Source organism: Asterias rubens, chromosome 6, assembly GCF_902459465.1.
Source record: "Asterias rubens chromosome 6, eAstRub1.3, whole genome shotgun sequence".
Taxonomy (NCBI): domain Eukaryota; kingdom Metazoa; phylum Echinodermata; class Asteroidea; order Forcipulatida; family Asteriidae; genus Asterias; species Asterias rubens.
Genome location: NC_047067.1, coordinates 16,119,513 through 16,131,268, shown reverse-complemented (window position 1 = coordinate 16,131,268; position 11,756 = coordinate 16,119,513). Strand labels below are relative to the sequence as shown.

Genomic DNA, 11,756 nt, shown 5'->3' with positions numbered 1-11,756 from the left:
AAACAAGACCGCCCCGAAAAATGTACCTTCAACAAAGGCGCCCCCTGGCAAGCTCGCCCCTAGCATTGTCGACCCCCGACCCCGGCAAATTATTTCTCAAGTCGCCATGGTCACTGAAGCAAACTTAAAGAGTTTGTTTTTTTACAATGAAAACTCGGAAAGATCATGACTGGGAAGTGGTGTGAGTCAAATGGCTTAATACTAAAGGGTTCATGGATGAAAAGCGGTATTTTGCTTACACACATTATTTTCATTCATAGATGAAATTGAAAATAAATAATTGTGAATAGGCAGGCGTTGGGAGATGATCTGTTTATATATTATTTATTGGGGTGACCTTGCCCGAGGATGACATTTTCGTGGGCGAGTAAGCTAGATTACCATCATCCGGATTACTCCTAGAACTATTTCGGTTTTATCTGCTATCGTCTCCAGTAACGGGAGACGATAGCAGACGAAACCGCAATATGGGAGACGATAGCAGACGAAACCGCAATATGGGAGACGATAGCAGACGAAACCGCAATAGTTCTAGGAGTACATCCGGATATGGAGTGATTGTATGGGGCAACGTTTGTCCATTAATTGTTTGACACTTTTAAGGCATGTTTTTACCATGGTTTACAGCAATTAGATGTAAACCATAGAAACTGTTGCCAAATCCTGTTATGGTTTACATACCAGTAAAGTATTTGTTGTGTATAAGTTTATGGTTTATTATTAGACAGATATGTCAGAATTTTCATCAACCCCACCGTAACAACAGATTTACGAAAACTGTTTATTAAAATCTAAAATTATAATAGAGGCCATAGGCCTATAAATGCTTTAACCCTTTGTAAATGAATGCCTAAACATCGTCCACAATAGTTCGTATGCACCAACATGACAACGACTTACATATAAACTGCACAATGCCATTTCATTTCGAGCGACGACTGACGATTTTGTTGCGGGATGTCAAAGGTCACTACTATTAGCCTCGTACAAAAACTTTATTCCCCTTTTAACGTCATCGCAATTGCGATGACTTTAGTGAAACGCAGAATTAGCGACATCGCAATTGCGATGGATTTGAGGTTTGCGATCTCATCGCAAGAGTGTGTTAGCGATGATCGCAAACATCCAGCGCAACCTCGTCCTCGAGGGGGCGAGGTGGGATAGTCGGATATCGCAGCGCCGCGGGTAGGAAGTTGGTCTCTACTTTAGTCATATAGATGTATACATTCAAAACGTTGCTCAAGACATATTTATCTCGGGAGGCTTTTTGTTAAATGGCTTTTGGTCGGTTGATGTCTAATTTATGTCGGCTGTTTTTAACTTCTGTACTTGTATTGTTCAGTGTATATTCAATTTTTAAATATTCTTAACAAATTTACTTTTGTGATTCGCATCTGTAGTGTAGGTCTACATATTAAATTGTTCTGAAAATTGCGCATAATACATACACACTTATTAGATTAGATTTTTTGTGTCGTGGCCGAACGGCTAAGAGCGCCGAATTCAAGCTCAGGTAATTCTGTTCAGAAGTGTGTGGGTTCGAATCCCGGTCGTGACACTTGTGTCACTGAGCAACACACTTCATTATAAATGCTTCTCTCCGCCACCCAGGGTTAAGTGGGTAACTGTGAGGGCAGAGATGGTTCTTGTGATTGGTTTAGCCGAGTAGCGCATTTGTTGCTCAAGGCTGTATACTCCCCAGGGAGCTAAAGATGAAAGTTAAAGGAATGATTCAAGGCCAAGTGACCAGGGCCCATGCTTACCGCTGAATTCTGCGCTTACGATCACGATTCCCCGCTCACGTGCAAGCGCTGAATTTCTGTGCTAGCCTTGTAAGCGTAGAATGCCTAGTAATGTGAAGTACGCACGCGCAGAAGCCAAAATTCGCCGCTAACCCGTGAAAATACGCTTGCCGTATAAGCACAGAATTCCCTGCTTCCGTAAGCGCCGATTCTGTGCTTACGGTAAGCAGAGCCATGAAATTGGGCCCGGTGTGACGGTTTCAGTCTTCCGCCGTGTTCAGTTTTCCGGGTGACGTAGTCGGACATATCATCACGTTGTTCGAACGGTTTTAGCTTTCCGGCGTGTTCAGTTTTTTCGGGTGACCTGTCAGATACCGCCGCGAGTACCCTGGCGAGTACTGTAGTTCTCTCAGCAGTGACCCCCAAATTGTTTATATTACGATTCTTTTCTGTGTAGTCACATAATCTCTTGCCCCATCTTTACATGTATTCATGGGTACAACTTTAGGCAGGTCACACTCTGCTTGCATAAAAAACAACTCATACGATCCACGCGTTTGCCGCTAGTTGTACTCGACTCGTGGACGCCGCCATGACAGCTACCGGAGGGTAGAGGATGACTCAATACGGCACTAAAAATGGACTACTTTCGCTTGCTGTGCGCAGGCATCGCATGACGTAATGCTACCGTATTTGGTCATTCGGAAAACTGAACACAGCGGAAAGTTGAAACCGCCACACCGGGCCACTTGACTTTTTAGCGCGTCCATGATGAGCGCGTATGTTTTCTTCACAGGCAGTGGAGTACGCGCACGCGCGGCCGATCAATCTATGACTGACGGTTGTAAAAACAAAATCATTATTACGTCAGAACCAAGTTCTAAGTTGCTTGTGATGTCATACGTATGAACAAATTCTGTGTTTTGTATTTACTTTTTTTTATTGACACTAACAATATAATAATAGTATTTAAGTCAGTGGCATGCAGTAGGTCAGTGGGCTTACATTTAGGGGTGTGCGGCGGCGGTGTTAAGTTCATTTAAATCTGACCATACATACATATTGTAAAATCCAAGTGTTTTTTTAAACATGGACGAAGCCTCGGGGAGGAGGGGTGCAGTTTATATACACGCAAGTGATACACAGAACACATTGGAGTCCGGTAACACATCAGGGAACGAGCCATCCAATGCCCAGGGGTTTTCGCATTATTTAGACGGTGGAATCATAGAGGAGGATACGGAGGAAGAAACGACAGCTGATACCGCAAATACGACACCAACCACTGCCTCGTCTTCTAAAAGACATACACCGTCCGTTGAAAGGCAAACTAGAAGTGCCACACCTGTTAAACAAGATGAAGATAAGATGGCCGGAAACAAACGAACGAGACGTGGCAGTATTAATCTACAGGTAGGATAGCGTGCGAATGTTTCATCTCCATAATGACAAATAGCTTAGATCTCAATACCTTTCGCCAAACTCCGAACAGTCTTTCTCAGACATATGCATTCAATAACAAAGCTTTGAAAGTTTGAGCTCAGTTGGTCGTCGAAGTTGTGAGATAATAAAAAACGAAAAACACCATTGTCACACGACGTTGTGTACTAATTCTGAGTTCTCGAAATAAAATTCATGGAAAATTTACTTTCTCGCAAATTATGTTACCAACAACTCCCCATTACTCGTTACCAAGTATAGGTTGCATGCTAAACAGTATTTTGAGTAATTACAAAAATTGTGTCCACTGCCTTTTAGTTGTTCCACTTTTTTCTTCTTGTAATTGTATTAAAATGTTGACAGGTTCGCCGGCCAAACACGCTTCCCGAATTTCCAAGCGCACCTCAACAGAGGCGGATGAGTGTAAGACGGAACAGCACACTGCCTATGCATGGAGTATCTACACCAGCTGCAACACGAAGGACCAGCGTGACTCCAAAGGTAAAGGAACCCGAGCCTGCCCTCACAGCAGAGCAAAAAGCAGGTAAGACGAACGTAGAGGGGGACCAAAAGTCGCAATGGTGTAAATATCATCAATGTCAAAACATTATTCAAAGTCGTTAGACCATGAAGACATAATCTGACTACGTAATCGCACTATATGATCATGAGTGTACCCATGCGTTGATTTTTTAGAGAAGACGTCCAATTCGTCGGTAGGTTTGCTGAGTAGGAAACAAACTCATTGACCTACATGGTATGATAACGTTTTCTTTTGACCTCAGCTTTCAAGGAAGCCTTTGACTTATTTGACAGTAATGGTGGAGGTAGCATAGACGCAGAGGAGCTTGCTGAAGCACTAAACTCTGTGGATATTCACCTCTCAGTGGACGAGATCAAGGAAGTCCTACAGGCCATTGATAAAGACGGTTAGTCTGTACTCTAAAATGCATGCATGGCAAATAACGTTTCTGCGAATACATGTGTATATATATACTGTGTTTATCGACCGATAAACACTGTTTATCGAAAAACTCTGTTTATCACCTCGAAAAACTCTGTTTACCGCTCGTTAAACATAGTTTTTCGATAAACAGTGTTTATCACTTGATAAACAGTGTTCATCGAAAAACTCTGTTTATCACATCGAAAAACTGTGTTTATCGCTCGATAAACACATAGTTTTTTGATAAACAGTGTTTATCAATTTGTTTATCAATTGATAAACAGTGTTTATCTCGAAAAACAGTGTTTATCTCGAAAAACAGTTTTTATCGGTCGAAAAACAGTGTTTATCGGCGATAAACAGTGTTTATCGAATTATTGGGCATATGGCTTGCCATACACAGATGGTCGATCAATCACAAACCTCTACAGGTTTGTCAGTTTATGTATATGGTGGATTACCAAAGGTGCCAGCAACTATTTTGTGTTATGTAATGTTCCTTTTAATTGTATCATGTTTGTGTTTTTATCCCGAGACCAGTTATCCCATGGAATGGAACAGCCGTGTAAATAAAAATAAAGCCGTGTTCGCATTGGACTAACGTTTTACCGAGACAGTGGTTAACATTCCGAAAGGGGAAACTTACCAGCGTCCGCACTTGGATTATTGACGTGGGTAAACTAACCGACACGATCGGTAAAACACATATCCACTAACTTAAGAAAAACGTAAGAGGGCGCTATCGTAGTGACCTTTGACAGCGAGAATGCATTGAGTGCAACCGAGCTTCCGTCCATGTACACAATGCACGATGAACGATGTGTCATCACACAATCACGTGGCTGCAGGTAGATCGGGGACCGGATGTGGCTTTTTACCGGGACGGCTTTTACCCTGACCGCGTTCGCATTGGACTTTTCGGCTCGGTTAAACTAACCTGGTCAATTTAACCGGGCACCTTTGGCTCGGTTTAACTAGCCATTCGGGTCAGGTAAGTTACCTGGGAGGAAAACTTCCTGGGCTGATCGCATTGGACTTAAAATGGGTAAAAGTTACCCATTGGCTCGGTTAGTTTAGCCAAATTAAGTCAAATGCGAACAGGGCTTAAGAAACACATGAATGGCTTTAACTCAGTAGCATTCCATTGGTCAACCTTGAAACAACGTTCTACTCTGTATCCTACTATGTAGGTAGCGGCGAAATCGACTTTGAGGAATTCCTCAATATGATGACCAACACAGAGAAGTTTCTTGAAATGTTTGGTAGGTATAGACCCTAACTATTATCTTGATCAACTCGGGAGTTTACTGTAAATTATACTAACAAAGTAATAATAAAAGCCGAGTTAAATAATCTTTTTATATAATTTTTGCAAAAGCAACATTTATTTCCATTTCACAAAATATGTGTAGATGATTTTGATAACTTTCGACAAATTGCAAATCTTTATTTTTGTCCATTCCTGATCAGCATCTAAACACGAAGGGGAGGGTCCACGGGAACTTGCAGGGCGAGGTCACATCCTCTTTGATGCACTCACGCAGTTCATGAAATCATCAGCTCTGAAGCAAATGGACGAAATTGTCGGGTTTGTATAATAGTTGCCGATTCTGTGCATGATAAAAGATATATTAATATGTTTACTGAATGTAGATGGGTAACTTGTAGCCAGATCTTTCAGACAAGATGAGGTGTTAATGCACTACAATGATTTTTTAAAAATATTAATTAACATCCTTGGCACACTATGATCGAGATGTGCTTCTGTTTGTAAATAATATGTGGACCTACACCATTAGCGTAGTCTCGCAGTCACTAGGCGTGAGCTGTCTAGATGGAGTGCTTCTTTTTCACAGGAATCCATTCTTTGAAAAAAGGTTTCTCAACAACTTATTGACTTTCTACACATGTTGACTTATCAGGTTCAATTTAGAGTAAGGGCAAGTTAATTGCATTGTGTGCCTCAAACTCAACTTGTCTTTATTGACCGTTTGGCAGTAGTGTCAGTTCAGACAACATAATAGGGACATTAGATTCGGGTTATAATGCTAGCCTTTAGTCAAGGCGCTTCGCTGCATAGCCACTCGCGCTGGTCTTTTTTGTTGAGTGACATCTGGGTGTTTTTTCCCAAACAAACGTCCACACCAAACATTGGTAACGGCTTGACGAATGCGCAAAGCATCAGCATGACGTATTTACATACAATCCATAACATAACATTCAATTCATATTCATCTATTATTTTACTTTCATTTACAAATTTTACTTTTTACAACATATTGTATATAATTGTAAGAAAGCTTTCATTGCCCTTTATAATGAAAGTTATCAAATAGTTAAATCCAAAATTGCATGAGCAAATTTAACTATTCTTACTAATCAAATAAATATTTTTCATCATTTTAGCTTTCGATCCAAATTGGATCTTCTTCAGATAAGAGACATTAATTTGTACGAACAAATACGTATCAATTATTAGACAAAGGAGGCAAGGGATTAAGGAAAGAATCCAGAAAATACGGGAAAATAGCCATTAGCGCAGTAGGCGCAGGCGCTTTACGACCCTTGCTATGAACCAATAGGAGTATGAGGACACAGGATGGTCAGTATGAAAGGATGGATTAATAGACCATAAAAGTGGTAGGACTGGTATTGTATATAAAACAACGCACGGCATAATTGTATGTATAACTATGCAGGGAAATATATAACAATGCAGGAAAAGGGTAGGATTAGAGAGCATGCAATTTGCTTCACGATGCAACTAACAATGGTAAATTAATAAAGAATAGCAAGATCAAAGGTAGAGTGATATTAAAAATAGGTATGAGGGCTGTGGAAAAAACGGGTTACTAAATTTCTGTCCTTACTCTAATTAATACAGTCGGTGACAACCAATAAATACTCTGGCAGGAGTGAAATGGAGGGTAATAGGAAGTTATTTAACACCAGTGTTTATGTTTTGTACAAAGGGTTTGACTGTCTTGACTTGGTGAACCCAGTATGATTCTCTCCGCTTGCGGTGTGTATCACCCGTGCAAAGCTTCGTACAATTATATATATACATAGGTTTGTGGTAACACAATGTAATGACTATCTCTGATGAGTTGGTGTGGTTCTGAAAAGAACCGTTGGTTTCAACTCGACGTTTCGATCAGTATGCTCTGATCGAGATCGAAACGTCGAGTTGAAACCAACGGTTCTTTTCAGAACCACCCAACTCATGAGAGATAGTCATAACACTTTCTTTCCGCAAACCTTTCCATGCACAGATGCACAGTTTCAAATTCTACTTGTACGCATATATAATCGTGTGGTGTAAAATTAATTATTTGTAAATACACGGTAACATAATGGATGAATAATGAATTCTGGTTATATCATGAATTATATGTAAATAATTGAGTTAAATAATAAGTTTACACTTGGCGCCTCATAGAGACGCGACCCCAAAACTATGGTTATGACGTCACTTGGAAAAACCACAGCTGTGGTCGACGAGAATAAGGTCCACGTTCAACCGAATCTAAAGGTGCCTAGTATAGTATCTGAGTTGGTCGACTATCGCTGTTCACCATTAATATATTATAAAATTAATACAAATATCAGGTATTACAAGAACAAGTACAGACGAGTTAACGCACCTCATGTAGTGATGCATTATGCAGCTGGAGCAAGGCTAATTGGTTTAACGGAAAAGCAGTTAGCCAGACACCTTGAGCGACTTCAAGCTAGTAATCAGGGTATGTAGATCCATGGTGTACATACATAAATCAAACATTTGTTGTACAAGGGCCTGTTGGTCAATTGGGTTCAGAGATAACGACCAATATTTCCAGCAATTTGTGCACGAGTCAGCGTTTGCAAGTAAATTGGGGTGTTTCACGGTCCAAAAAGAAGAATTATAGCTGTTGATTGGCCGCCATCGTTGATGAAAAGTACCCGCGTGCTCAACTATGTCTCATCAAAGTTGTCGGCCAATGATTTCATGTGCAACCCATCTAAAGGTGAGCAGACGATATCGCTTAAATCTCAGACAATATTGTTATACTCATGACAATAAACTGTTTGTATCCTGAAGGGAATGATCTTAAAAGTCCCTACGCCCAGCCTCTTCACATTTTCCTGACCGGTCCCCCTGTAAAGAATGTCAAGAAAAAAGAGCCTCCAATTGAACAGCGCCGCAGACGTACTGGAAAGATTCGCCTGTTTGTACATCTACCTCCATCGAGTGATAGTGACGAGACAGAAAAATACACCAAGAGTCAACGTGAGGTATGGTAACCATTCCGATCAACTTCATGTTGAAGGGACATCACACAAAGCAAATATAGGTGCAAATTAATTGCAAATATTATCACAAAATACCACTGCAAATAATTATTTGGGACGTCGCAAATATTTCCGCAAACATCTTTGGAAAAATTGCATGTCACATTAATATTCATCCACTGTTCCGGCCTTTTGTTTCAAAGAAATGAACAATTATTATAGTTTCTCTATAGTTTTTCGTTGTCATTTATTGATTCCAATTGAAACTTGTGTTTATTACCGTAGGTTACCCATAGTTGCAAGAATACCGACATCACCAGCATATTAAAACCAGCCTCCAAACCTCGACTTGGTTGGATCAAACCCCGCATTAAAAGCATTGCTGCCCGCCTACCTCAGAGAAAATCAGTCCTTACTATGGAAGATCTGGCATCAATCAGGAAGAGGGTAAAACTCTAATTGTGAATTCAATACAAATCATGGTCAGCTGAGCCTTTGAATTTATATTATCAAAATTTCGCAAAGTGATCAGATATAATATTGATGAACGATACATACAAATTTTATGTTTTTCTAGAGGTTTAAACATTTAATGATGTTTGAAAAGTTAATTCCTTGGGTTGTATCTTAATTATAACATTTCTCACGACGTTCACCAAATACCTCGGGATACTGGTTGCATGTGCTTTAATATGTCATTTTGGTTGATATTATTGTTTGCAATAATCGCACAACGCATGTTTGTTTAATGTGTAGCATCTGTTAAAACATTAATATTAACAATTATTAGGCAATAAAGTTGATTGCATTTCTTATTATAGTCCTTTACCTTTTTTTGTGGAAACGGTTGGTACACCAAGTGAGAGTTTAATATAAAGATAATTTGTTTACATTCTAATGATAAATTAAACATCACTTTATAATAATAATGTGGTTATACTTGACTGTTGCACCCCCTATAGATATCGGATGCAAAGCAAGAATACTACCACGACTTGGCCAAAAACAAGGTTGAAGAGAACCAGCGATACTGGCGCTCACTACAGCCACAATATATTCCGTCAGAAACGTTGAGAACCAACTTCCAGAAGGTGTTCTGCGCATACATTGCAGCGGGCCAACGAAAAATGTGATCAAACTTCAATGGGTGTTTCGAGAACACGGTTAAAGCCCAGTATATATCGTTATAACCCGATGACAGAATCTTGAAGCCCGGTTCATACAATACTAAAGTACCATTGAAAACGAATTATATTATTATGGAAATTCCTTTCGCTTTCTTTATCTGCGTGACCTGCCGTCGATTTCACAAAGAGTTAGGACTCGTCTTATCTCGAGTTAGGATGAGTTACTCGTCCTAACTTAGGATTAATCTTAAGGTCTGCATGCTACAGTGCAGGGTTGGGACTCGTCCTAAGTCATAAGATTAATCCTAAGTTAAGAAGAGTTTTGTGAAATCGACGGCTGGGCTTTAAGTCGTCTTGGACTACAATGATTGCGTCTGCCTTCACATCAGCTCCCAGTTGAAGCCAATAGCGTAGGCCTAAAGCAACTCCCGCAGTCACTCAATTATTGTACTAGTCTGAGCCCTAGCCGTGTTGTCGATAACGCTTAATCTTCCTCCATGATCCTACCATGTAACTGTAAGGTATTGTAGGTTATTTCCAAGCCACTATAATTACAGTGCTTTTCTTGTTCGGAAAACCACATAACTGCGCATGTCCCTAATTTGCATAAACGTACCATGATTTCAAGTTTTGAATGTTTTCTCGTCCGTTACTCCTCACGCTTTAGTTTATTTAGTTCACATCAAGGCTCTCCAGTTCTCATTATAGTTTATTTAATGGGTAATTTTGACAATTCAATGTAAATATACAAACTACTAAATTAAAACAAAAAGTACTTTTAAATAAATATACACAATTTTATTTTAATGTGCAAAATATTTGTATATGTCATTATATAGAGTGAATAGAGTGTATATAGAGTGAAATTTATAATCATTTACACGTACAAATTATTTTCCAATACCGTTTTGAATGACCACAATTTGTACTTTAAGTACGGTTGTTCAATAGATGTATTAAAACATAGTTTGACACACATCCACCACAGAGGAAGATGTTTTTTCTGCTGGAATATTTAAGTAAAACATAACAGCTTGGTGTGAAAAAAAAGAAGAAGACAAATGTTTGTTTATAATAACTTCAAAACAACTTGTCCAGAGGCGCATTTTAAAATACAAAGGAATGCAATACAATAGTGCTCGTTTTGTTATTGGGTAATTATTTATCATCCACCGACCCATACTTAGGTATGAATATAATTAAACTTAAGTAATAAATAAGACTCCGCGTACTTGGTATGTATCATTGCTGATACGGTAAGTCGCTAATGAAAATTGCGTCAAACTGTCTCGAAATTGAAACCAGATAGACACACGATCAAAACGGAAATGTTCATTCGGCTTTGATCGTAAAAAAATCGGACCATTCCCGAGGGCATCTTTAAAGCCAACAGTAATGACCGCCAGAGGAGTTTCTTATAGGCTTCGGCAACAATTCCATGAGCGTTAGCAAATTCGTTGGCATGACTCAAAATAAATGCCATAAGACCTTGTAAAGAGTCAATTTCATGTTGAATTTGCGTGTTCAATTTGCCCTTCGTAAAGCCATTGGGATGGCAACTTGTACATACATTAAGAATCCCCATAGGAATTCCCAATCTTCGTGGTGCCTTCGTGTGGGGCTCGGTTGCCTTCATGTGCCCTTTGTAGGAATACTACTTGCTTCGGCTGTTGATTGGCTGTTCGCCATCTTCGCGCGAAATTCAAATTTCAATTTTCGTATGGTCTCCTGGGCCCAATTTTCATAGCGCTGCTAAGCACAAAAATTTACCTAGCATGCAATTTCTTTCTTGATAAAAACAGGATTACCAACACAATTTCTATTTGTTGCATATTGCTTGTTACTGGTATTCAGCTGTTGTTTGCTTATCCTGAAAATCACCTGGAAATTTGGTTGGTAATCCTGTTGTTATCAAGGAAGAAATTTCATGCTAAGCAAATTGTTGTGCTTAGCAGCTCTATGAAATTGGGCCCTGTTGTCATTTCGGGTCAGTGCGATAAGGAAAGCATATAGAGTCTGGCAAGTTGTATACTATATATAGTCGTTGAGCCTCCGCCGTGTAAGCTACCGATAGTTTTTCACTACGGTAATAATGGGCATGTACACGAAGGCCTATATACACTACATCCATAGCGTATTGACAGAGGTCAAAACAATCAAGTATGGACTAACACAATGCCGAGTTCTAACGATTCGTTTGTTAAAATGATTCAAAATACATTTAACGCA

At 39.6% G+C, this 11,756-nt stretch overlaps 1 protein-coding gene across 1 annotated transcript; it reads left to right on the top strand.

The window, feature by feature from the left end:
- Window positions 1–2,831: 2,831 nt before the first annotated feature.
- LOC117291613 lies at window positions 2,832–9,708 on the top strand. Its single transcript, XM_033773430.1, has 9 exons — window positions 2,832–3,155; window positions 3,546–3,726; window positions 3,968–4,111; window positions 5,319–5,390; window positions 5,599–5,716; window positions 7,738–7,871; window positions 8,210–8,403; window positions 8,686–8,847; window positions 9,363–9,708. Exons 1-9 carry the CDS (start codon window positions 2,832–2,834, stop codon window positions 9,531–9,533), a joined length of 1,500 nt encoding a protein of 499 aa, XP_033629321.1. The 3' UTR covers window positions 9,534–9,708.
- Window positions 9,709–11,756: the final 2,048 nt, after the last annotated feature.